The sequence below is a fragment of the Neopsephotus bourkii genome, unplaced genomic scaffold (assembly GCF_033783945.1).
Source record: "Neopsephotus bourkii isolate Nb327-2 ecotype Australia unplaced genomic scaffold, CSIRO-AGI_Nbou_v1 NB_52, whole genome shotgun sequence".
Classification (NCBI taxonomy): Eukaryota; Metazoa; Chordata; class Aves; order Psittaciformes; family Psittacidae; genus Neopsephotus; species Neopsephotus bourkii.
Window position 1 is genome coordinate 1321830 of NW_026900569.1, and position 26933 is coordinate 1348762.

Here is a 26933-nt window from a genome sequence, read left to right on the forward strand (position 1 = left end):
TGACTTTGTATTTGTGAAGTGACTGTGCTCCAAAATACCTCTAAAGGGAAGGAAAAAAGCCAAAACCTGCTTGGTTACCCTTCCCGTGGCCGGTGATGCTCCGGTATGACTGTGCAGGTGCACCCCAGGGAAACTTCTGCTCCTTCCCCTGTGACCTGGCTCTCGGCTCCGCACTGTTTCCCGTGCCTCCCTGCAGGGCCAGCAGGAGCTGCACTTGCTGAAGCCGGTGCCAGTTCGTGCTGGGAGGCTTTCTGGAAGCGCGTTTGCTTTGGCTGGTCTCCACCTCCCAGGTGAGGCTTCGGCACATCGCTTACCACTGCGGCAGAGCTGCCACGGGGCTCCTTGCTCTTCTAGGCTGTTTGCCCCCTTTGGCTGTGTGGGCTTTCTTACTGCAGCGTGAGAGCATTGGGGACTTCAGGTTTCAGAGGAAAACCCGGGTGCTTTGCTGGGTTTACTGGGGCTGGTGCTGCTCATGCACAGGGTGGCTCTTGAGGGGCTGCAGGCACAGCCTGGAGCCAACCAAACCCCCTCTCTGTGCCTCCATGGCTGTGGCCAATGGGTACAAGAACTGTTATTATTGTAGAGGAAAGATGTATTTGAGGGCAGCAGGCTGAGGTTGTAACTGAGTGCTGGACTTGCACACAGAGAGCTAAAACTAAGGGAAGATGTGCAAGGCTCGGGCAGGGGTATGGGGATTGTGTTCACTGTGTGTTGCCTCTTGGTTGCATGTGGTGATGTGAGGTTTGCTGGTGGGGCTCTGGGAAGGGTGGCAGAGTTTCTGCGGTGTCCAGCATGGCATCCCATGGGCTGCATGAAGGATGCTGGTCTTTAACAGGGTGTTACTGCTTCAGCATGGCAGTGGCACAGGGGACAGCATGTGCAGCTCTGGCAGCTCCAGCTCCATCCCTGAGGATGTTTGGGGGCAAAGTCCCGTTTCCTGGCAGTATTTCTGCAGGTGGGAACTGCGGTGGCGTCGTCCCTGCCTGATGGGGAATGTGCCAGCCTTGTGCTGAGTGCTGGGGAGCAGGTTCAGGACCCCCCTGTCAACCCATCCCCCTGAGATGTCCCAGCGAGCTCAGCTTGTCCGCAGCAAGAGTGGGTGGCTTTGGGAGCTGCGGTGACTTGATCTGGAAGGCCTGAAGCAGAGGCGCACTGCAGCCCCAGACGTGTTTTCCTTGCACGTCACAGCATGTCTGGATTTCACAGGGATCGGGATTTGCGGATACCGAGCTGCACGCTTGGCCTCTGCATCTGCTCAGCGCGATGCGAGCACTTTCCCTTGGTTTTTTTTTTCCCTGGGAGTGAACCCAAGCATCCAGCTGTGGCCAGATTCACCCGGGAGGAAGAGGGAGGCTTGTTGGAGCAAGTCAAACCGCCCAGCACCACTGCAGCACATGCTTCACCCCGGCTGAACGCCCCTTGAGTTGTCAGTGCAGCATCTGAAGGTTGTGTCAGCTGCGTTTGCCCTTGTCTTTGCTGGGAGGTTCTGCATGTCCCTGGTGGTCTGTCCTCCTTTTGGATCCGCTGGCCTCCATCTGCATTCCTCTGCACTTGGCTCTCCTCGCTGGAGCAGCGGTGCTGTGGAAGCTGTGATGCTGGGAGTCTCCGCAGCCTGCAAAGGGCGGTGGATGGTGGGGTTTGTCCCATGCTCCCATCCCTGCTCCAGTGTGCAGGGGATGTGCAGTGACCACAGGGCAGGCAAGCGAGCCCCACGGTGCTTTCTGAGATGCCACCGTGCCACTGTGAGCGATGGGTGGCATTGGGGTGTACAGGGGCACTTGGTGAGGATTTTCTATTTCCAGTCTCCTGTTTGGGCACTGCAGGACAGGAGATGTGCTTTTTTTTTTTTTATAAATATCTCCTTTTATTAACTTGAAATATTTTCATTATTATTGTTATTGGTCTTGTCAACACAAGGGGGATGTGGAGCTGTTGGGGTGAGTCCAGAGGAGGCCACAGAGATGCTGCAAGGGCTGGAGCAGCTCTGCTCTGGAGCCAGGCTGAGAGAGCTGGGCTGGGGCAGCCTGGAGAAGAGAAGGCTCCTGAAGGGGAGACCTTAGAGCAGCTCCAGTGCCTAAAGGGGCTGCAGGAAACCTGGAGAGGGGCTTGGGACAAGGGCCTGTAGGGACAGGCCAAGGGGAATGGCTTGAACCTGCCTGAGGGGAGACTGAAATGAGCTCTTAGGCAGAAGCTCTTCCCTGTGAGGGTGCTGAGGCGCTGGCACAGGGTGTCCAGAGGAGCTCCTTCATTCCTGATGCGGAGCCATGGGAGCTGCTGGTACGGCGGCCAGCCTGGCCCTCACCCTGCTGTCTACCTCCATGCTCCTCAGCTGCAGCCCAGTTAAGCTCATCAGTGCGCGGGGATGACTTGAATGCACCCAGGAACATTTCCCAGAACTCATTAGGTTTTATCCAGTAAATGGCACCAATTGTGAGCTCCGCTCTCGGCCGGCGCTGTGTGCCTGCCACGGGAAATGGCTGGAACTGGGAGCATGGGGCAGGACACTGGGTGCAGGGTTTTACTCGAAGGAAGCCCGGCAGCCTCGCTGAGCCTCCCCCCAGTGCAAGGAGTGAACGTCCTGCGGCCGCGATGTTCGTTGTGAGCACTTGGTAGGGGTTGGAACTGGCTGAGCTTTAAGGTCCCTTCCGAACAGAACCGGTCTGGGGTTCATTCTGTGATTCCCACCGTTGAGTGGATGCAGGATCCGCAGATGCCTCTGTCACCCCATGTGCTGTGTTCTGCTCTTTACCTTTCATTCATGTCTGGGAGCAAGTGCAAGCCTTTCATTTGTAAGAGCAGCCTCCATAATTTTGGGGGTTGTTGTCTCTCTGCATGATTGGCTTTTCACTTTAAATAGAAGCTCTAAAGGTGGTGGCAGACATGAAATGTCTTTTTACCCATAGCAGTATGAATTAGCTGCATTATTTTCTGTCCTATAAGGTCTTGCTAGGCCAGCTGTAACAAGCACTTTGTTTTCAAAGGTTTGTCCCAGGCATGGAAATAGAAACACTTGAGACTTTATCTTTGTTCGCTTTCAGATGTTTGTTTGTTTTCTCTGAATCAGGAAGACATTTGAACTAATGGCAGCACTATGAGGCTTATGTATGTGTATTTTATATAGATGTAATACATATACAAATACCAGATGGAGAGGGGCTCGGGACAAGGGCCTGTAGGGACAGGCCAAGGGGAATGGCTTGAACCTGCCTGAGGGGAGACTGAGCTGAGCTCTTAGGCAGAAGCTCTTCCCTGTGAGGGTGCTGAGGCGCTGGCACAGGGTGCCCAGAGAAGCTGTGGCTGCCCCATCCCTGGCAGTGCTCAAGGCCAGGTTGGACACAGGGGCTTGGAGCAAGCTGCTCCAGTGGAAGGGGTCCCTGCCCATGGTAGGGGTTGGAGCTGGAGGAGCTTTGAGGTCCCTTCCAACCCAACCAGTCTATGGTTCTAATATTAACACCTATCAAATACAGAGGCAGTGCAGTGCTTCCCCTGCCTGCAGCACCCATCCAGCTCCGCTGCATTTCTCCTCTGTTACAGGGTGCTGATTGCAAGCCCATGCAACAGAGAAATATTTACTGTTCCTCTGTGCTTCCCTGCACTGAAGCCTGACTACCAATTACTCTGTATTAAATTATGTTTGGCCGTGCTGGTGATTATACAGTATCCAAGCAACCCAGGTGTAATCTGATTTAACACACAACATGGATTTACCCTGCCCCTGTTCTCCTTTGTTTTTCTGACAGTGAATGTACAGTGAGCAGTGTCTGCCTATGGATGTCCCAGGACACGACCTGCCCTGGAGCTGGCATCCTCCTTTTGGCTGGGGGCTTGCAGAAGCCAAGGTGCTTCTTGGGTTTGCACCAAGTGGGTCGGGTCTTAGAACAAATCTCTGTGTAGGGCTGCTCATTGGTGATGCTCTGCTGGGTCCTTCCATCAAGGGGCTCCGGGGTCTGTCCAGTGCTGATCCCAGAGACAAGTGGGATCCATCAGGTGTTACGAGGAGGACAAACAGCCCAGAGTGCAAAAGGCAGTGATAGCCTGGAACACTGTAAGCACCAAGTGGGAGTTGAGAGGTTGTTCTGCACATTTCTCCATTAGCTGTTGCTTGCCAGCTCCTGCCTGTGCTGAAAGTGCGTTCTGCAGAGAGGGGATGCAGAGAGGACTGAAAAGGGACCCATCTAAATTAATGTTCGTGCAATTGCTTTCAGAGTGCACTGAGGGCCAGAAAGAAACAGCAGGTTAAAAGGAAAATGTAGTGAATCCTTGGAAACCTTCTAAAGGGCAGCTCAGGAATGGCGCTAACAATGCCTGACAAAAAGCACCAACATTAAGCACACTTTGGGATTGAGAACACCCCATCTTTAGAAACTGCACCATTATTTTCTAGTGCAAAGGATGATGAAGAGGTATAATTTATAGTAAATTATCATGTGGATAATGGATGTGAAATTTGAAGGATGTGAAAGGTGAATCATGTTTTTTCGCATAGCTTTGGTAACAGAGCGCTCTCAAGTGTGCAGCTGGAACAGTACCCGTGGTACGGATCAGAAGTTCATGTGCCACCAAGTTCAGCTCAACAGGAGCCAGGTTTGCACTGGCACAAAATGTCTTCTGGGCTTTACAGGGCCAAAGCCAATGCAGGAAGGAGGGTTTGGGATGGAGGTGAGGGCCAGGGCTTGCATCTGGGTGCATGGGCATCCCTCGGGCACGCCAGTTCCTGCTTGGGAACCCTTTAATAGCTTCATCTGAAATAATGAGGGGAATGGTGCACAGCTGCCTGCCCATAATGAACCAGTGACAATGTAATTTAGTAGAGTGATGTATTACATGGGAACAGTAATGAGAAATGGAGGGACCTGATTTTGTAAGACTCGGATCAATTCGGTTGGGTTTTTATAAATGAACAGTGTTTTTCTAACCATGGAAGATCATTAAAATATTATTTTATTATTACTTTTCAAAGCTGTTTGAATTACAGCTGCGTTTTTCAGAATCCACATAGCAGCATGTGGACATGTGTCTGAAATATAGGTGTTGCTGCAGTGTAAATACGTCATTGGCATTTGTAAATGTCTCGATAGGGAGGTGGGTTGGAGTGACGGAAGAGGCTGGGGTACATCTATAATTTATGAACATATCTGTAAGTAGAGGTATTTTCCTGTAAGCAAGCAAGCTTTTTCCTGAGAATTTGTTTCCTATTGGACTTCTTCTGCCTTCTTCTGCCTTCTTCTGCCTTCTTCTGCCTTCTTCTGCCTTCTTCTGCTGCCTTCTCTGCTCCATGAGGTTGTGTCCCCCTAAGGAGAGTTTTCTTCTATGCTGCCAGCTCTGCCAGGCACTGGCATCGCTGCGGGTGCAGCTCTCGCTTTCGGTGAGGGTGGGGAGAGGCTGTGCACTGGGATGGGCAGCAGGGATGGAGGTGGCAGCAGCTCTGCCAGGCTGTGTATGGGCTCCTTCCTCCTCAGGTATCACCTCTGTAAGCGGAGCCTCCCCTGGGGCAGCCCATAGGCTGCGGTGCTGCAGTGCCCTGGCATGGGAGGTTTCTCGGGCACTGTGATAAAACATCTGGAGCTCACTGACAGTGGGGGGAGTTCCGGGTATGGGGAAGGTCCCACAAGCTCCCAAGGGACTTTGCAGGACCTTGGCACCTTCGAAATGTAACCCAAGCCCGGGCCTGGTGGAGGTGGCAGCTCTGGGTATTCTCCAGGGATGTTCCTCACTAAGAAGCTCTTCCCTGTGAGGGTGCTGAGGCGCTGGCACAGGGTGCCCAGAGAAGCTGTGGCTGCCCCATCCCTGGCAGTGCTCAAGGCCAGGTTGGACACAAGGGCTTGGAGCAAGCTGCTCCAGTGGAAGGGGTCCCTGCCCATGGCAGGGGTTGGAGCTGGAGCAGCTTTAAGATCCCTTCAACCCAAACCCAGCCTGTGATTCTATGATGATTCTATGTGACTTCTTGCCTGGGCAGTAAATAGGGCTGAAGTTGCTGAAGAGCCGTCTCTTGGTAATGACGTCCTCTCCTGATGCCTGAGGAGCCAAATATAGGGATGAGGAATGAAGAGTTCTTTGCTGGTTCAAGTGAGGTTTGGATGAAGAAGGATGGAATGCATCCTTTCTTTTAAGGCAGCCTTAGCTTACACTGCACCGAAATAAGCTGAGCATGCACATAAGTGATGTGTTGGCCCTGAGATCAATAAAAGCTCATGGCAATGCATTGTTGGGACGATACAGCAAGGTCTGAGTCTCAGCCTTGCTTTGTGCTAACCTGCTGCATTTGTCCAGGGAAAACGGGAGAGGAGGAGGAATGGGAAAAGGCATTTAACCCCCCCCCCCCTTAGGCTGAAACTGCCTGCAGTCATCAGGCTTCCTGGTTGGCGAGGTCAGGACAAAGCCACACGAAACAGTCTCTGAGATGGGGCTCTAGGTTCCCACCACAGGTCCTGCTCTGTCACCCACACGCGTGTCACAGCCATTGCAGGGCTCCAGCACGTCGCAGCGGAGCAGCCAAGTCCTTGGCACTCATGGTTGGACCCAGCCTGGGGATGTCCCGGCTGCATCCCATGTGGCAGCGTGCCCCATATCCCACCATCGCAGTGGGGCTGAGCTGGAGCAAGGGACATGCTCTATTAGGACTGCTGGTGCTTTGTACCACTGGGACCAGGGCTCTCATCGGAGCTACTTCAGAGTGACCCCCAAATGCACTTCAGCAGTGTGCCAGCTCCTCTATAGGAGCTCTTTCCCTTGCTGAACTGATCTGCTCCCGCTGGGCTGCGATACTTGGAACATAAAAATAGATGGAGATGACAGGGAGGATGGCTCGAGTGTCAGTGGTCCCTGGGACAGCGGGTGCCCATGCCAGGTGGATTCCCCAGTGGGGTGGGGAAGAGCATGTGTGTGTGTACATGAGTGCAGGGGTACAGCCCCATCTTTGCCTTCCAGACTGTTTTGGTTGGATGGGGCTGACCTCTGGTGCAGGCAAAAGCTTAAATGGGTGAGAAGGAACTGGGTTTTGGAACATATGAGGTCACTCGTTCAGTTGGAGAGCAGCGTGTGTCAGAGGTCCAACAGTTTGTTTGCAGAGGAGTTTTGAGCATTAATGATTCAAGATGTTTTCTTGGGAGTGGCTTGCAACATGAGACTCGGTGGCCAGCGTAGTGTTGGGGTTTGATGGGATTAGTCAACTCACTGAGGCTCAAAGGTCTCTAGTAACACACTAGTTAAGGTTGTACTTTTCCACATGGCTGAGCCTTCAAGGAGCTCACCAGGAGTGTAATAGATGTAAACAGGGTTGTGAGGGTTGTGCCAGCCAGGAGGCAGGGAGGGGGTTTCCCTCCGCATCACTTCTGTCACCTTTTCCTTCGTCTCTTTCAGAGTTGCCAATAATCACAAGCAGAACCTGATGACTGTTGCTAATCTGGGTGTGGTATTTGGGCCAACGCTGCTCCGACCTCAAGAGGAAACAGTCGCTGCCATTATGGACATCAAATTTCAGAACATCGTGATTGAGATTTTAATAGAAAACCATGAGAAGGTAACGGCTTCGCTTGCTTCCATCAGTGCAGTTGATGTATGGAAAGGAATTTGTCTCTTTACAAACTGCAGCCCCTCTCCCATGGCCCCCATGGCCAGTGGCACCGGAGGTGGGGTTGTGCCAGGGGGATCAGTGATGGACACAACTTGGGATGTGGTGTAGAGGCTCCAAAACTGATGGCTCTTGGGCTGTAGTTGTGTAACCAGCAGGCTGGTAACCAGCCTTTTTTATAGTCATCTTAGTGTGAGTCAGCATGTCTCTGTCTCCATTACAGAAATCCCAACTTCTTTGCTTTTCCATGGTCTAACAGGAATTTATCTTTAGTTCTAAGTGAGATGGGCACTAAAAGAAACTAGAGTGAGGTGCACGCCTAGGCTGGATTCCTACTTCTCTGACTAAATCCAGGTTTATTCCACAGCACAGTGTTGATCCCCTGAATTATGATGCATTAGTGTTAGTTGGCCATAAGGATGTTCACGTCTGCAGCAGGAGCAGCTCAGGGAGGCAGTGGCACAGGCTGTCCCTCCGGCTGGCCACATGCAAACAACATCACATAAAAATGCCATTTTCTTTTAAATTCAAACATGCTCTTTTGTTTGTGTGGTTTGCGATGGACAGAAATAACTAATTTGAACATTCAGGCTGCGAAGAAAGAAGCAGAGGCAGGCTTGGCCCTGGCTCTGGTGTGGGATGGTGCTTATAGATGCTGTGAATGTGTTTCTGGCAGGTTGAGGTTCAAGGTTGAACCTGTGGTACCTGTGGTGTGGGCAGCAGACCCAGGACATGGCTGTGTGGGGCTGCAAAGGGGCATCAGGAGTGCATCCAGCAGGGATAGGGGGACAGTGTCCATGTTGTATGTTCTTAGAGAAGTTGCTTCCACAGGCACACTGGGGCTATGGTATTTGTTTAGGATGCAGGGGCTCTTTTTCTCTGCATGGAAGGTAATGGCAACGATGGCTTAGTTCATCTGCATAGCTGTGCAGATAAACCTGTGGTTGTGAGCAGAGCCCAGCTTCCCCAGCCTTGGTCCTGGTGGAGGAACCATCATGAAACCTCACAATGGCCTCTGATGGTCACCTCCGTGTCTGTCACCTCTTTGTTGGCACAGGGAGGTGTTCACCACCTCTCCCAGTGGGATGAGGTCTCTGCTGTGCCACCAGTGTCACAGGCAGCACAGCATCGCTGTGTTTGCTGTCCCTCCCCTTCGCTGTGCTTTATGGAGCCCTCCCCTCGTGGGCCCTTACACAAACACGTCTTTAGACACTGATGTTTTCCTGCCTGCGCCGGTCCCTCGCGGTGCCAGCCGAGCCCTCCATCAGCCGTGATCTGCAGTGATTGTGTCTGGAAGGGCTGCTCTGTGCTCACCAGCCACATTACAGCTCCTGCCCCGGGGTGCCCTGCCTCTTCCATGCTTCCCCCTCCTCAGAAGTGACTCCTGGCACTGGCACAAGGGTGGATCTGTGAGCTGGTTACATCCATTTGTCCCCAGCTGATTCTGAGGGGCCTGTGAACCCCTGTCCCCATCCCTCCAGGGCTCCCGGGAAAAGATCCTGGGAAGAAGGGAGATAGGAAGACATCACTCCAGGAGAGGAAAATCTGTTAAATGCAGCGTTAGTGCCGGTTCAGGACTGTTTTGTTTTAGTGTATTTCTTAATTTGAATTGATTGGAGCTCCTGGAAGGTTCCCCACAGGAGCTGCCGTGGGTGATTAGCAATAAGCAAGTTGCTTGTGCTGGTGCTGCTGGTGCTTTATGTTGTTTTACGCCGGTGACTCAGAGCCACTGCTTACAATTAAGTACATTCGCAGGGAAAACGTAATTGATTTGAATGGTTCCTGGCAATCAGCGACTGTCTGGTCTGACATTATATTTCCCCCAGGTAAGTGGAACGCCTCTCCCATCAAAGTGACTGTTGTCATTGTGTAACCAGGGAAAAAAGCAAGCTTGGTGATGACATCTCTTGGTCTGAATGACTGCTGGCAGCCTGTTTACGCCATCCTTTCAGCAGGTTTATCTGATTGCCGGGACAGTGGGAGGGTTTGGGGGGGTTAGTCAGCGTTCCCTGCTTGCCTGCCTGCATTTGCAGTCACCCCATCTGAGATCTGGCTCATCTTTCCCCTGAGATTATTGCTGGGGAAAAGCATTCATCCTGGAATCATACAAGTATCAGGGAAGGATGCTGCAGGATATGGTGCTGATTATCCTGTGTCTTCAGTGATGGGTATGACCCTGTGCTCCCAAAGGTGGTGCCTCCGCCTTAGCGTGCGCCCTGCACCTTGGTAGCCATGTGCAGTTTGGAATCATAGTCAGCAAAACAGGGGCTTTGTGAAGGTTCCCGGGATGATGGATAAATCACGGTGTGCTCTGCGTTGCCAGAGGTTCTGACACGGACCATTAAACCCTGTGTGTAATCCAGAAAGTTCAATCATTTCTGGAGGTTTAACAGCTTTCCAGGCTCCGCATCCAAGTTGTTTGTTAGACTCACAGCAGCAACAGGCTCTGAAACAGTTGTTAAAGCTTCTCAGGCACATTCTCCTCGAGAAGGTCTCTGCACATCGAGGTGTTGCAGCACTGGCGTCTGCCCTTACTATTGCAGCCACGGGGACCTGCTGCTCCCTGGGTGATGTCCCATGGGTTGTGCTAACACCAGATCTGCTGGAAATGGGGAGTAGGATCAGAGCTTGAGAAGGAGGGAACAGCAGCTCCATTTGCCTGCCAGACGCTGCAGTGCAGCAAAGAGGAACCCTGGAAAAGCCGAGCAGGAGCAACGTGCCTGGCTCGGCTGCCCGACGTGACCCAAGGAACCAACCAAATGTCAAATTGCTACTTAACAAGATTTATCCATCAGCCTGTTCTGCCTATGGTTATGAATGAATGTGCTGGTAATGTAACGTGTTATAAATCATATCCTGGATATATAATTAAATGGATAAAATTATTTTTCTCCTATGGTTCTGGATGTGGCCATGACAAGTGAACCAAGAGTGCATCCAGTGTGTTGAAAGCCTGGTTACTCGAATGATTGCAATTTAGCACCGTATTTCTGACTTAAATGTTTGCCGAAAGTAATATTGAAGCACTGTTACATCTGACAATTGCAGGTGTCCATCCAGGTTCTTTTCCAAAGCTTTCATTTTTATAGGTCTCTGGAAAAGACCATTGTTCTGAAGTGTTACCAGTTTAAGAGATCAATTCACTATCTTGATGATGCTCCCTCCAGAAAAAGGGTTGATCAGGTCAAATGCTAATGCAGCCAGTATTGATGACAAATAAGAAAGTAGTTTATGTAGGGAATTAGACAGCCCCAAGCATCAGGCTTGGTGAGGACTAACACATCAAAGCCCTCAGCACCCCATCTTCAGTTTATTCTCTGTAATTAGCTGAATGTTCAGTGATGCTGTTGGCAGTTTTAGCTGGTCCTTGTGTAGGACTCGGTGCCACCAACATTTTGAGTGTCACAGCAACTTCTTATTCTCCAAGCTCCAGATGCAGTTTTGAGCATGGGAATACACCGAGTTGTTGGCCAGAGCAGGGACTGGGGGTGGACCTTCATATGCTGTTATATCCCATCCCTCTGCTTTGGGCAGGATACCAACCTCTCCTGTTTTCTTCTTCGTTGTCATAAGATGGGCAGAAGTGTTAAAAAAGCCTTTTAACAGCCATCACTGACAAGGTGCTGCTGGGTCTTTGCCATTTGGCAGACAGGGATAAGGTGTTATGGAGCCGTGGAATTGCTGCCTGCATCAGGCTGAGGAGCAGGCACGGTACAACTGTAAATGTGATCTATGGATCCTGGCTGCTGCTCTCCCACTCCAGCTATTAAACTGTCTCTCCCTCCCTGTTAATTGGGCTCTGGGACTGGGAGCGCTGTGACACAGAGAGGAGCACGTCTGGGCTATTCTTGTTAAATTGAAGAATGGAACAAACCCGAGCAACTTCCCTGTGAAAAGGAGAGGATTGTGCCTGAGCTGAGGGAGGTGGAGTAGGAGGGTTTGGTCCTGCAGTGCTGGCTTCCTTTGCTGCTGAAGAGATCTGGGCTATACAATAAAGGCAAAGTCGCATCTACAGTGAGCTTTTCATTGTACAGTCCTTGGGGTCTCTCTTTAGACCTTCAAAACCAGCACTGTGCTTTTTAAACGTAGCTTTTAATTGACTTTTCTCCATTGTGAGTGGCTAAATTTAGCCTGCGTGCTCTGCGCTGCTCAGAGGTGGTAGAGAGCGGCTTTTAATAGCCCTGCCTGCGCCTCCGTGCTGCTTCCGCTCTCCATCTCTGGTTTATCTCAGTGGAGATGCTACAGCGGGACTGGGATGCCCAGAAGATTCCTGGTTGAAGTCCATCCTGGATAAGCACTGGTGTTTCTGCTTCATCAGGTGGCTGCGTCCCACTGTTGGCACTGTGATTCTAGTAAAATTGTTTGATAATGGTGTTCCAGCTGCATTTGGAAATGCAACCTCCTTATAAGCTGAAGCTGGTTTTAATCACTGAGCTCATAATTTAAGAGCATATATATCTTCCTTTCTAAAGACCAGAAAAAAAGGAAACAAAAACCTGGAAGTTTCTTTTCAAGTGTGCTCTGGGAAATCATCGCATAAAATGTGATTCATAAATCAATGCTTTGATTTATGTATTTTGTTTTATTTCCCAAGTAGAATTTGCTATTGAAAAGCAACTTGAAAGCCAGAGCATGTTAAAGCATCTGCGGCTGTGCTGGATATGGGGAATGGAGCACAGGGCAGGTGAGGTGCTGCTGTGCTGAGGATGCTGCCACAGAGAAGCTGTATTTGGCCTGTAGAGGGAAGGGCTCAGGGCACAGGTCCGAGCACCTGGGGCAGGCACCTGGAGGATGTGCAGTTGTGTAGTGGTTTGGCATGGTAAGCAACGTGCTATAAATAGCCCTTCTAACCAGGACCTGTGAGCTGCCCTGAGTGCCATTGCCGATGCTGGGGAGGGATGGTGGTATGCTGGGGTGGAATGTTGGGGTGCAGAGAGCAGGATGCAGCAGCCATACAAGAGGCTGGGGAGCCACTAGCCCCAAACTCCCATGGGGAGCCATGGAAACAACCACTTTGGAGGTGGGAACGGCGGCAGGCAGGTGTGCGCAGGGTGAAAACGAGCAGCGCTGCCTGCAGAAAGCATGGCTTGGGCTGCTGCTCTCTCTGCTAACCCATGAGCCCAGGAGGAATGTGTGAATGAGCTCAGCAGAGCTCTCCAGGAAGGGCTGCAGCAGGAGTCCATAATCCACCCATCTGTTCCGCAGCGTGCCCAGCGATGCGCACTCGGGCTCAGCTGCTCCCTTGCTCGGGGCCGGGTCCTGCTGTGCGCAGGAGCCTGGCGCAGTGACTGATCCCTGCTTCCTGCCTCCCGCTCCATCTGTGGGCTCAGAACTGAACCCGAGCCCCTGCAAACAGACAGGTTGGGCAGTGATGTCCTTAGCTAATTCACTGAGAAATGTTCCTTAATTCCTCCCCGAAGCAGGAAGCGCTGCCCTTCACACCCGCCGCTTGTGCTTCTGGGGAGAGATGCGACATTAATGTTTTTGGCTAACATGTCTTGGCTCTTTCGTGTTTATTTGTAGAAATCAACGTGCAGGCTTTATGTGTGTGAGAGAGGATTTTGCTGTTGGTACATGAAACAAAGCAATTAAATGCTGGCAGCCGCTCCCACGTTGGATGCTTTGGGCAAGGCCAGGGCAGTCCATGGCCAGCAGCAATGGCTGTTGGCTCTGGAGGAGACACCTCGGAGCTCAGCCACACCGGGCTGCCTATGGAAGAGTTTTCATATGGGCAACCCCTAGCAGTGCTGGTTGCGTGTCTGGCAGAAGAAGGCAGAGCAGGGACAGATGCTGAGGGACGGGATTGAATATACTCTAGAGAAGGGAGACCTGGAGAGAGCGTGTCTTGAGGCAGCAGTGCTGCTGGCCGAGCCTGGGCTTCCAGAAGAGAAACAAATACCCAGCTAGCACCAACAAACAAAGCTGCTGCTCTGGAGGTTCGTGCAGTTTTAAAACTCCATCCCCTGCAGAAAAAACGCTATTTCTCACTTGTCTGACAGCTGGGCTGGAGGCACAAAGACTTTCCCAAGCTGTTCTGCATCGGTGGGTGCGAGGGTGCTGCGGGGAGGCGTGCGTGGGGACACATCGGCTTGTGTGCCCAGGGCACCCTTGAAAGCTCAGCAGCAGGCCAGAGGATTGGGGTTGTTCCCATCCCACCACACCCATCTTGGGTGAAGAACAGAGAAAATGAGTGCAGACAGGGTGGGAATGGGGAGTTTGGGATGCGGTACTCAAAACGTTGCCCTGTTGAACGCATGTCCCCCTCGGACGCGGCTCTGCGGGGCAGCGGGGCAGGCAGGCAGCTCTGCTGTGCGAGCAGTGATGCCAAAGAACAACTTGTTTATCGTTTCTAACAGATATTTAACACGGTGCCAGAGACGCCGCCATCGAACTCGCAGCTGCTGTTATCCCGCAAGAAGAGCACGGACTCGAAGCCTCCCTCCTGCAGCGAGCGCCCGCTGACGCTCTTCCACACAGCTCAGCCCAATGAGCAGCGTAAGTGAGCCTCCAGCTTTCCCCCTTGACGCAGCTTTTGCCCTAATCGTGACTAACACACTGTAATTCCCATGCCATTCCCATGCAATTGTGCTGGTGTCAAGGGAAGAGGCGATTCCCGTAACAGGATCAGGCTTCAGTTTCCTCGGCAGTGGTGTTGATGAGGGGTGTGAAGATTGCCTGGCATCCAGGCCCTTAACAGGGGCTTGAAACGAGGCTGCATTAGCACAGTATAGAGTGTTGCTGTCCCTGCCCCACCTGACGGGCCCCTTTTCATTCCCTTCTCATGTTCCTCGGCCCCATCCTCACCATCATCAGCTACCGCAGCACATGTGGCCAGGAGGACACCCGCCTGCGTCTCCAAGGGGTGACCCTTTTTGGATGCCCTCAGGCACTTTGCCTTTTACAGACACAAAATCTCGGCCAGGAGGTTTTGCATTTTCCCAAGGATTATGTGCGCAGCAGTTTAAAAATGTTGAAGATCATCTTTCCATCGCTGTCACTAAGTGATGCTCCACATATTTAGGTGAAAGAGTCAGTGCCCTGTCCCTACTCATGGAGGGGCAGAAATGTGTCTGCTCAGGCTGTTGCTTCATGTTACAACCCAGTTCCCACCTCTTGTGTTGTCCTGGCCATGCCTTGTGCTGCTCCTGGAGCTGGCCAGCAGCACAGGGAACTGTCCCTGTTTGCTAAAAGAACAGGACAGGGACCTGATGAGCAGAGTGAGCGCTTGGGGCTCTCCCTGCTTTGCCTTGGGGAGGCGAGTGAGCGTGGGGAGCAGGGAAGGGCCGTGTTTGGTGGTAGTAATTCAATCATATTAGTGTGCATTGGGAAAATGATTGTTAAACATTTATTATTGAAGTAGGAGTCGCTGTGTTCTCCAGCAGGTGCCTGTCTTTCAGGAAAACATCATCGCAAAAGCAGCAGTTTTCTGGAATAGGGCTGCTTTCCATGCCATCAGTGATGATAATTGCTTCTCACAATTACAGTTACTGTTTATATGGAAAAAACATCTTACGAAAATGAATTAATATGGTTTTAGGTAATTTGTCTTAGAACTGAGGGGGGAGTCCATGCTGCGTGTTGGGATGCATGATATTGTCACTCTTTGCTGCTGAAGTTACACAAATAAGGGGGAAATCTCTTAACAGAATATGAACAAGGGGAAACAAGAAACTAAGAAACCTCCAGGTTGTCAGCAGAGCAGCACATTGGGGTCATATAGCATCACGGAATGTTTTGGGTTGGAATGGACCGTAAAGCTCCTCCAGCTCCAACCCCTGCCACGGACAGGGACCCCTTCCACTGGAGCAGCTTGCTCCAAGCCCCTGTGTCCAACCTGGCCTTGAGCACTGCCAGGGATGGGGCAGCCACAGCTTCTCTGGGCACCCTCTGCCAGTTCATGTCCTAAAGTGTTCCCGTGCTCTGTCACACAAATGCTCAGTCCCTCGGCATCTGATTGCAGGCACAGAAAAATCCATTCCTGGCTGTAGTTTGCATTTTAATTATTCTCAGGTTTTGTGGCACTTTGGATGTCTTGGGGAATATAAAATACTAATGCCTTCAGAAAAAATGAGGGGTTTTTAACTACAAATGGCATTCGTTTAAATGGAGCTGCTTCTTATAAAAAGAATACCTGGTATTTCTTACAGTTTAATGTTTAATATCTGAGTAACCTAACTGCCTGTCTTCTGACACCTGGTAGGATGCTGTCCTGTTTGCATTAGGGCAGGGATTACTACCAGGAGCACTGCCTTTGCAGCAGGGTGCTCTTTACTCCTGTGTGCAGGAGCAGCTGTGTGCGCTGGCTGATGGCTCTTGGTTTTGATGTTTTTTTAGAGGAGAACAGGAACAGTCTCATCAACTCCAGCCTGGAATCTGTCATCTCTTCAAACGTAAACAGCTTCCTCAACTCCAACAGCGCGCCCCAGCCCAGCCTCAACTCAAGCGATCTCGAACTAGAAGTAATTAAACCCAACAGGCCAAATTCACTGTAAGTACAGTGGTAATTAGCGTTTTATGCGCTCTCTGTCTTTAATCTTTAATCAGGGCTGTTTCTTACTCTGAATCCCCGCAGTTTGTTGATGAGTCCAGTTTAACATGTAAATTTTTAATGGGCACCTAGCGTGTGCCCTGCGTTCTCCCCTTGGTCTGAGCAGTGCAATGAGTTACTCTGGGCTGTATCTGCCGGCCAGCTTCGGCTCTGATGGTCTTGCACATGTGGGATGTTTTCCGAGCAGCACTCCACGTTGCTGCCCAAGCCGCTCGGCCCAGCTGGTGATAACTCCAGTGAGCACAAAGGACTTTTCTTCGGAGTTAAATTCTGGGGCTGCTGTCAGTACAGTTGATCTCCGGCCAAATCCGTGCCATTGCTTCGCCTATTGCTTCCTTCAGCTGGAAAGTTCAAGGGAAAAAATAGCGACCTTTGCAATGGCTCCCTGGGGACGGCCGGGTTATTTGTGAAGTCCCCTGAACTCGCCACAGCTGAGCCCTCGCGCCGATGGCCGTCCCTGGTGCGGGAATTTCCTTCCTGCCGCGGCTCTGCCGGGCCCGAGAGCATTTTCCCACAGACCCTCCCCTCCTCGCCCATGTGAAGGTCTGCTCCCATCTTCAAGGGCCATTGCAGTCCTTGCAAGCCGAAGCCAAGTCTCCCCGCAGCGCTCCTCGGCACGCCCCTGCCCGTCCCTATGGACCCGTTGGAGGAATGCTGCTCCCGCCACAGCAGTTTATGGCCTCGCTGGATGTGGCGACCTTTGCAGTTAAAGGAGACCTTCCTTCCCACCCCTCCGGTCCTCCCACAGGCTCCAAACACTTCCAGTTCCCACTCAACCGTGGAAGCCCCCAGTCCCTTGAGAGCAGGCTTCTGCTGCTTTCTCCTGGTTAGCAGTGGAAGGACCACTGAGGAATGAGGATGGGGAAGTGCCAGGGTGGGTGCTGGTGGAGATGGTGAAACTCATTCCTGGTGGCTTGGTTGGCAGCAGGGGGTGGGTTTGGGGGGTCTGGGGTGCAGCCCTCACTGCCAGCATGCAGGAATGGCTCAGGGCCCTGCCTGGAGCAGCTTGCAGGGCAGAAAGGTAAGTACACAGCAGGCAGCCGGTGAGCACGTGTGCACAGAGGACAGGCTCTGGCTCTCATCCATCCGCTTTGCCTCTCTCCTCACCATTCCTGCCACTAAACCCATGAGCTGCACGAGTACCAAACCAGCCCAGTCCCACTGGCACTGAGTGTGTGAGGCTCAGCCCGTGCCATACCCTGCCTGTGGACTTACCCACTGTGAGACCTTCAGGGAGTGTTGTGGTGGCTCACAGAGCATCCAACAGGTAGGACACCTCTGAATTGATGTTGTGTGTTACATATATCCTGAGTCAAGATGCGTTGATCTCTTATGTCCATACTGTTGGTTGAAGCTCTGGAAGTCAGTCACATACCATTCCCCCAACAGGATGTTTTTAGTTTATCCTTTGAGGGGGGAAAACCCAATGGTGTGACTTCGAATATAGCAGGGTTTGTGAGCCTGACTCTTGCTGTGACCTTACAGGAATTGTTTGCCAAATTCGCAGTTTTTCAGATTCCAAGAATTGCCTCTTCCTAATAATTTCTTTTTAAAGGAAGTCATAAAGCCATCAGAATACATCAGTTAAAGCTGTGTGAGCCTCGGGGGAGCAGAGGCATCTTGCTGTTACCAAGGAAGTCAGTGAGCAGCCTGGCAGTGGGACTATTTGCTTGCTGCCGGTTAAGGGCCCTGTACAGCTCTGGGAGGTGGAGCGGTGCTGACCAGGGTAGCACCGCAGCTCCTCTGGCTCTGACTGTGTTGTGGCATTTGGTGCTTTTCCTCAAGTGCAGTGATGATGTGGTCACTTTCACACGCACAGGAACACACAGGTTTTCAGTCCATGTTGAGCTAAAGGTTGAAAACTGAGTCTTGAGGTGAATAATACCATGCTCTATAACCCCAAATATTGAAATCAAATATCTTGAATCCAATCTTTTAGTGAGAAATGAAGGGTCTGACTTCACTGTATTCGTTTTAAACAGCATGTATAGTTGTCACTGCAGCCCCTCTGTGCCCATTTACTCATGAGTACAAGGCTGTGCTCGGGGATTTGGCAGGTCTGTGGTGTTCTGCCCTTGGTGGTCAGCACTCCATGAGGGTGTTGGTTTGCAGTGGTGAGGATGAGGAGGGCTCCCAGCAGTGGGTCTATCCCCCACCTCTGCCCCATGGCTGTTTATGGGCTGGGTTGGGGCCGAGTGCCTGAATGGTGCCAGAGCCCGATGGCTTTGTCACTACTGCTGCTCCATGGGACTGCCCAAGTATCATCTGTGTAAAGCTGCTTCTGGTTTTTAACCAGCTGAGTAATCCGGGCTCTGCAGGCAGCCTGGGGCAGTGCACACACTGCAGCCTGTCTGTGGTAGCTGTTGCTCCATGCTAGGGGTTCTGGTGCTCCCTGTCATTAACAGACCCAAAGTTAGGGTGTATACCTGAGGTCTTGGGGTGCTTTGCCCTTTGTGCTCCTGCAGACACTCTGCCAACCTCTCTGCCTGTCCTGTGAGACCCATCTCTGGGCTCTGCTTCAGGACTTTGGGTTTTTCTCGTGTTCTTCACTGCTTTTGGTGATTTTTTTGGCTGCAGACTAGGGCCACCCCGCTAGAGTACCCATCAGGAGGGATCTGCTTCCCGGCAGCCAGGCCATGAGCTGATCCCTGCCAAAGCTCAAACGCTGCAGCTGAGGAGCTGTAAAATTCCAGGTGTGTGGAAGCCAGGAAATCCCACGTTCTGAAAAAGGGCTTGCTTTGTGAACAAGGAGCCCTGTAAGAGAGCAAGGACAAAAGAAACCTGGATTCGGTGCTTCCTTCCCTTTGAGCAAGGGACTGCTGCTTCCCTAACGGGACAGCAGCAAAGGTCAGTAAATTACAAACCAGTCCACACCAGAATTTGACCTACTCCTTATTTTCTGCTAAATGCATCACTGAAACCAAGAGGCTGATGGAGATTTCCATGCAGGGAAATGCCTTCACTAATTAGGGCTTTTCCTGCTTTATTCTGAGGTTTGGTGCCTTTAGGTGTCGGTGCATCTCTGACCCTTGTCCTGCATGAGCAGGGTGAGCACGGTGACCCCAGTGTCCCACCCAGGACCTGGCATTAGTGTCACTTACAAAAGCCTCTCGGCTCCCTTCTCAGTGCTCCTGTATCCCCCAGGTCTGCTCCATGGGAGCTGAGCTGATTCCCAGATCCCACTCATGGATGTGTCCTGTTTCTCCCCAGCCTCTGGGCACGATGAGGGCGACAGCAGTGGCCACGGCAGGCCCTGCTGTGCTGCTGTTACTCCTGTCCTCCCTTCTCAGCCCTGCCTGCCCTCAAGCTGCTCCTCCTTCACCCACCCGAGGGAGATGGTTCTGCTGGGGGTGAAGGCTCCTCCTTCCCAGCAGCCAGCACATTTTTACTATGGGAATGCATTTATTTATTGGGGCTGGCTTTATTTTTATGGAAACCAAGCTCTGGGCGGGAGCTGTTCCCGGTGAGTCAGCAGGAGCTGTGCCACACCGGGCACTGCGGGGGGACCGGGCTGGCTGCCGGGGCCACCAAAGCCCCAGGGACCTGGGTTTGCTCCTAAAGAAGTATTGGATTTCCTTATCCTGCCCTTGCAGAAAACTGCTCCCTTGGAAAATGTGGCGAAACAAGAACCAGAAGGTGCTGTGCTCTCAGCTGCACTGGGGCAAGTTTTCAAACTACACTGTGTGATCATGAAAAACAGGAGATTTCAGATTGCAGGTTTTAGCATCCTTTAAGAGAAACCCCTTGCTGTGTGTACCTGTGAAGCCTCTGATGTGGGTATCACTGCAGAGAACTGACACGTTGGTTGGTGTTTGCTGTCTACTTTCTGTTATCTCTTTCATGTACAGATCTCATCTCTGTCCCCTGTATTTCCCAAAGACCTCGCTGTGTGCAGGGTCCTGCTGTGCTGGGTCCGTGTGCTCCGAGTGCTTAAATCTGGCTGAGGCCAAATCAGAGGCGAGTGCTTCTTTTTGAAGGGCTGGGATGGGTGGCAGAGCACCCAACATTCCCAGATAGCCCCAGGGATGTTTGCCAGGGTCCCAAGGCCCCATTTCAGTGCTAGCCATGCACTCCTGCAGCTAGCCATGGGACAGTACCAGGTGACCTGCTCCATCTGCACCATCCTGCTGCTGCGCCTGAGGAAGCTGGTGTTGGGAAGACAGGCTGGCTTCACTGGCTTATTTCAGCATTTCCCACCTTTGGAGTGCATGGGTTGGCAATCTTGATGTCCTTCTAATGCAGGATGGGTTCATGTGTTGGTCAGTGCCTGCTTGGTTTTGCTGTAATTACAGAGCAAGTCCCTTCACAAGTCAACGCCTTTACCGGTTGCCCTTGGAATTGGCTTTGTAGGTGCAAGCCAAGTCAGGAATAATGAACGCAGGGAAAAGAATTGCTTGATGAAGGAAATACCATCTGTTGTGACCTCGAAATGAAATATTACTGGGCAGGTTTGCCTGATTTCTCAAGGAGATACAACCAGCCCAGCAGCGCTGCCTGTGTTTGACGGCGTCTCCTCCTCTCCACGTCTTTCCGGGCCTGGCGGCCTTTGAATTCAGGGATTTTCCCAGGCGAGAGGGAAGCAGGGCCATGTCATGGCACCCGCAGCCAAGGCCGCAGCGGGGACCGATGGCAGCTGAGGATGCCTGTGGGGTTGGGGTCGATGGACAGGCTGAGCCCCCCACTCCACCACCCAGCCCCAGCACATGGTGGTGGCTGCACCTCCTTCACCCTGGGAACTCTGCCTTTAGGGAAATGCTAGCTTTGGGAAAGTTGGATTTAGTCGTCACGTGTCTATTTGCATTTTATTTCGTTTTCTCATTGACCAAGTATGGCTATTTCTTGCCCTTGATGGGTATGGAAAGAAATGAGGAGCAGAGCTAAGGTCTAGTGGTCATGAAAAAAATAACCCAGTTAATGCAAGGAAAAGAGGTTATTTCCATGTGGTTTTGATTTACAGGACCAGAATAAATCTTCATTAGGCATCCCAGTTCTAAAACTTGAACATTTTCCCTTCCCAAAAATGAGACAAAATTCAAGCATTAATATATTTGCAAACCAGCCTCCACAAGTGGCGTCTTACTGGGATGGCCTGGGGGTCATGACACAACAAAGCCATGGGCTGGTGGCCGGGATGGTGGCATTTGATGCACCTTCTCCCCGTTACCCTGTCCCTTGCCATCCGAAATGCAGACAAACCACTGCAGCATCCATCAATGCATCAAACAGGATGGGGCAGTGTTCTTTGGAATAAATAATCTCTTAAAATGGCAACAGCTCCTGCAATGATCGGCTGTGACACGCGTAAGCAAAAACCCACGAGGAGAAGTAAATAGACCTTTAAATGCTGCTGGTTCCTCATAGAATTTAAGTCACTTTTTCCACTCGGAGAAGTAACTGCATAAACACAGCACAGCCTCACGCAGCAGCTCCATTGCCTGCACCCACCCTCTGCTGCAAAAAGAAACTGTTTGGTTTTGCTTTTCTTTGGGGTTTTAACTTTTCGGAGTTGTCAGTAGTAGCAGTGATGCCATCGTTCCTGTGCCCCGCTTCGTTAGTCAAGTTACCGCGAGAGCAGATCCTTCTCGTGTCAGGAGCCATGTCCCTCTGCTGTCAGGAGGGGATTAGCCAGGTGTAAAGGGCAGCAGGGGCTGGTGTTGGTCAGGGGTTCCAGGGAGAGTCTCTTGGTTTCTGGATGCGGTGTGAGGTTGGCCGCTAGAATAAACCTATTTATAGAAAGACCCCCTGCAGGCACACAGGAGCGTGTCCGGGGAGGCTCTTGCAGGCTGTGAAAGCCCAAGGACAGCGTGGCAGTGCCAGGGTGGGAAATGCTTCCAAGTGTGGACCTGCAGGGGGATTTCTGAGCTGTTTCCCTCTTTGCACCAGAGGGTTCTGGGGTCAGGCTCGCCGGTCGGAGTGTTTCTGGAATAATCCCTTTGCCGCTGTCAAACCATGGAGTGAGGTGCAGAACTGATGCAGGCCCTGTGTATCACCCGTTTCAGAAGGATCGATGAGGTGCAGGAGAATGGAACCCAGCAATGCTTTTAAAGAGAGGAAAAAAGGATCTATAGGTTAACATAGATGCAGTGCTGGGGCTTGGGGTGGGCTTCATTTGGTCTGGCTGCCCCTGCCCAGGGGGAGCAGGAGAGAGGAGGCAGCGTCTGCCCATCCATCCTCTGTCCAGAGAGGGTTGTGGCAGCAGAAATGAGCCCTTAACCTCCGTGACCTCTTGGGCTCCTCTCCCATTTTGCTCCCTTGCCCTTGTTTTGCCGGGGCTTTCATGGCTTTCTGCTCTTCTGCTGCTGTTGTTTATATTCCTGAAGAACAACGGCAATTAGAGGTGCAGAAGGCGCAGAAGCGGGTCCCACCCTCATCCTGCCTTCCCGTCAGCCACTTTGGGAATGGCTCTGAAATGGCATCTCTGGGACTTCTGTTTAAGACATTTTCTCATCAATCAAATACTGCTGTCCCTGAGGAACCTGGATGGAACCTGCGCTCTCCCTTCCCCAGTGTTCAGCCCCACTTTTAACTTGGAAAACGAGCAGGAAAAGGCACCGGGATTTTGTGATTGTTTGTCACTATAAAACTGGGGTAATTTGTGCTTAGAAGGGTCTTCCCCTTCTCCAGGGGGGAGCTGGTGCCCAGAGATGTCCTGGGGCCAGCGGCCTGCTCAGGATGCTCCTGCATTGCACTGAACTCGTAATGCCACCCGAGCAGTGCTTGCTGTAGTGAAGACATTCCTTTTTACTTCAGCTTCATTTTCTGGTTCTCTCTGTTTAGAGGAGATTGCAAAGAAACCTGGTAGTGAGTGCAGGGAGCCTGGGCTCCTCCATGGCGTACAAACCGCGTGGGGCATCTGGGGTGGGTAAAGCAGAACTGCGAGGAAATAGGAACTTGATTAATGGCGAGGCTTTGGGCTAAACAAAGCTGCTGCTTCTTCCTTCCACCGCATTGTGGCCGCCTGGCCAGGAGCCACCGCGGCTCCGGAGAGAGCCAAGAGCTGGGAGAGGCATTGTCGGGGCCAGCGGCTCTGGGCTGGGGTTCCCCTGGGAGCCTCCTCAGCCACAGTGGGTCCTGTGCTGCCCTCACCACTGGGTGACACCGAGGGAAGCATCTCCCACCGGCCCCACTTGGTGCCACCCTGCAAAGCTTGGCCCTGAAACGCTGGGTTCCAGCCTGCTGTGGGGTTTAGCCTGCTGTGGGTTCCAGCCTGCTGTGGGTTCCAGCCTGCTGTGGGTTCCAGCCTGCCGTGGGTTCCAGCCTGCCGTGGGTTCCAGCCTGCTGTGGGTTCCAGCCTGCTGTGGGTTCTAGCCTGCTGTGGGTTCCAGCCTGCTGTGGGTTCCAGCCTGCTGTGGGTTCTAGCCTGCTGTGGGTTCCAGCCTGCTGTGGGTTCCAGCCTGCTGTGGGGTTTAGCCTGCTGTGGGTTCTAGCCTGCTGTGGGGTTTAGCCTGCTGTGGGTTCCAGCCTGCTGTGGGTTCCAGCCTGCTGTGGGGTTTAACCACGAAGGGCGGCCTCGAGGGGCGGATCCTGCGGCTGCCAAACAGAAAAAAAAGGGCATTTTTTAGTGATTAGGTAAAATCTTGTAATCGCAGCTCCTCCGGAAAAGCCTTATCTAAATGCGGACCTTCCCCTGCTGCGGTCGCACGCTGGGACCGGGGCTTTTGCACTTGGCACGTGTGGTCCCCATGGGGTGGGATGGCTCCGAGCTGGTGTGAGAGATGCCCTGGGCTGTCCCGAACCAAGCAGGGATGCTGCTGCTCAAAGCGCTGCCTTGTAAGCAGTGTCATGATACAAAGTGATTTCACCTTCCCTTCCCTCTGTGTGCCTGGTCGGGGTTTGCATCTATTCCATCTCCTAACAGAGCTGCGAGGTGCTGCTCTGCTCCTCATGGAAATGGGGAAGGGCCCTGGGACAGCCCTAATGGCAGATCTGCACATGACCTTGCCTGGAGGGGATGAGGGCTCTTGGCCATGAAGCTGCCCTTAACAGCAGCAAGTGGCCTTGTGGCATTTGCCATAGAGCGGGGTGAAGTTACCCCAAATGTTGTTTCCTCTCCTGTTTGGGTCACAGGAAATATAAAAGAGGAAGACTGGGGACAGCAGAGCAGAAATGAGGTGTGGGTTCAGTGCCAGGAAGAGCATTGAGTTTGCTGCAGAGGCTCGCCATGAGCATGCTTGGAAGGTGCTCGGGGGCAGTGCAGGATGGGGGGAAGATCCCAAATGTCTCCAGCAAAAAGGCAGCTTCTCCAGAGTTTCCTTCTCTGGGTGGGGGGGAGAAATGGGATGGTTCTCAGGGTGTTCCTGTGTGCTGGAGATACAGGCAGATGTCTTGGGGTGTGCTTTGCATTCTGCACTTTAGCCATGGGGTTGGTTTTGTGCTCAAGAGGTGCAGAGGTTGTTCCCAGTTTAAACCAGAAACTGCCTATCTCCTCGTTTCCTCATTTGAGAAAAGATCTGTAAATTCCCAGTCTGTTGCTTGGCTTGTTCCAGATGACATAATATTCCAAGTATCTTGTGACTTATTTATTTCTTTTGGTGCAGACTGTTATAAGGGTGTCTGTATGTTTGGGTTTTTTAAAGCAGTTTCAACTCGGGAGCCCTGGATTGTGCCTGCAGTTAGAAAGCTCCATAAACTTTGGTGATTCAAGGTTCTGGCAAACATCCTTAAACCTGTTTCATGAGAAACACAAGCGCTGTACTCAGTAGACTCCACAGATAAATACACTTGAGGCTTGGTTGCTGATGGCAATGCATTTTAAAACTTGCATATATATATACATGCATGTGTATGTATTTTGTAGTTCTTTCCTATGCTGTGTTTGATGTGGATTTCTTTTCTAAGCATCTCTGTGTTTCTATGAGGTATTTTGAGATGGGTGATAAAGAACGGTGCTCGAAGGCCGCAGGAGCAGGGATGGTGTTTTGGGAGGGTGGAGGGAAATGGCAGAGCTTCCATTCGAGGCCAGGTATTTGAGGCTGTGTGGCCAAGAGGAAAGGTCCAGCGCTGGTGGGATGCCAGCTCCCCCAGCACCCTGCTCATGGGCTCCCTGCGCTGGCCTTGCAAAGGGGAAGGCTCCAAGGGATGGTTTATCTGTTCTTCTGCTGTGTGGGCTTTTCATATGCCCGGAGTTTGGCAAAACAACTTCTCGAAGCTTGAGCTCTTTCACTTTTCAGTTGGCTCTCGGTCTAGAAACTTTCCACAAATGGAGCTTGAAAATTGAGCCAAATATTCTCATAAAATGAGCCTCCAGTTCTGTGGCTAACCCCATGTGAACTGGTAGTCACACGCCAAAATATTTCCTCCAGGCTCATCCATTAAAACAAAGGTAATTTGTCAGGCTCGGAGCCCTTTACTGGTGGAGCCGGTGCCCACCTTCCCTCCTGAGCAGCAGTGAGTTATGTCCTTGCTTTGAACGTTGCTGAGGGTGTTCTCCTCTGGGTGCTATCGCCCGCGGGTGCTTGCAGGCGGATGGACAGGCAGGCAGGCAGGCTGACGGGCTCTTCAGAGCCTCCGTGTTCCCAGTGTCCCGCAGCTCCTCCAGCCTGACTCCTGCTCTCCTCGGCTCTTCCCAGCGCTCCCTCTTAGGAGGCTTTTCAGAAGTTTGTGCCTTTGAACAGCCCCGCTCTGCTCGTGTGATTTGTGCTGGGAACATCTAAAGGTGCTTCTTGTGAGCTGAATTAAATTAGATCCCCCTCCCAGAGAGGTAAAAACAGAGCCTCAAACTTCAGCAGCACGTACGCTTAAAAGGCAGCGTTCTTGAAAGCCTGGGAAAGCAAATCCAGACATTGCACTTTCATTGCTTTCTTAATTCATGTAATTAGTGTGGAGATAGCTGCAGAGCAGTATTTGCTTCAAAGAAAGAGCTTCAGACAAATATTGGCTAATGGCAATTTTACTTTCAAATAAAGCAGTATTTGAAAATACATTATGGCCATAGCAGGGGAATGGATGCAGGAATCAAAGATGCTACAACAAAGCCTTCCCTGGGGCAGGTAGCAGAACACTCTGTGTTTTGTGATGAGCTGATGGGTACATCTCACAGTCATCTTCTGCTGGCCAGTCCTTTCTTTTCCTTGCCGCTTTTTCCTTTCCTGCCTGTTGTCATAGAATCCCAGTCTGGTTTGGGTTGGAAAGGATCTTAAGCTCATCTCAGTCTCCCCTCTGACAGGTTCAAGCCATTCCCCTTGGCCTGTCCCTACAGGCCCTTGTCCCAAGCCCTTCTCCAGGTTTCCTGTAGCCCCTTATGGCACTGGAGGTGCTCTCAGGTCTCCCCTTAAGGAGCCTTCTCTTCTCCAGGCTGAACAATCCCGCTCTCTCTGTGGTTCCAGCCAAGCTGTGGGTCCCAGGATGTGTTTTGCTCTGGGGCTGCCCCAGCCCCTGCATCCTGGCTCCGCTTGCAGCGCCTGTGCTCAGTCTGCATCCAAACCTCTTTTGGGCAGAGTGTCTCAAGCGTGAGCCCAGCCAACACTTTTATTGAGACTGCTGAAAGCAAATGATAGTAAATTAGGTCTTTTTGCCACCTATAAATGTCACCGCGGACAAAATATTTGTGAAGAAACAGCCGAGTGCATTCTTGGGTTCCCCTTTCTGCAGGCAGCTTGAATTCAGAGCCGAGGATGCAGCCTAGACTCTGCCTTGTAAAAGCCTTTTGACGAATGTGGGAGTGTTTTCTGGAGCAGTGCTGCTTTCCAGCCGCCCCACACAGGCACTGGGAATGCTGAGGACCTCCCAAACCTCCCCGGAGCCGTGAGTGGGGTGCGGATGGGGACCACCGGCCGTCCTGGGGCGACCACCCCGCCTCCTGCAGATCCCATTTCC

At 52.0% G+C, this 26933-nt stretch overlaps 1 protein-coding gene across 4 annotated transcripts in view; it reads left to right on the forward strand.

The window, feature by feature from the left end:
- The window catches only part of ARHGAP26 (Rho GTPase activating protein 26), a 116576-nt gene that overhangs the window by 73915 nt on the left and 15728 nt on the right, over nucleotides 1-26933 (forward strand). For all 4 annotated transcript variants that reach the window (XM_061347744.1, XM_061347755.1, XM_061347764.1 and 1 more), the window contains 3 exons: nucleotides 7360-7519; nucleotides 13927-14065; nucleotides 15905-16058. In XM_061347744.1, coding sequence (XP_061203728.1) covers nucleotides 7360-7519; nucleotides 13927-14065; nucleotides 15905-16058 — 453 coding nt within the window. The remainder of the gene's footprint in view (nucleotides 1-7359; nucleotides 7520-13926; nucleotides 14066-15904; nucleotides 16059-26933) is intronic.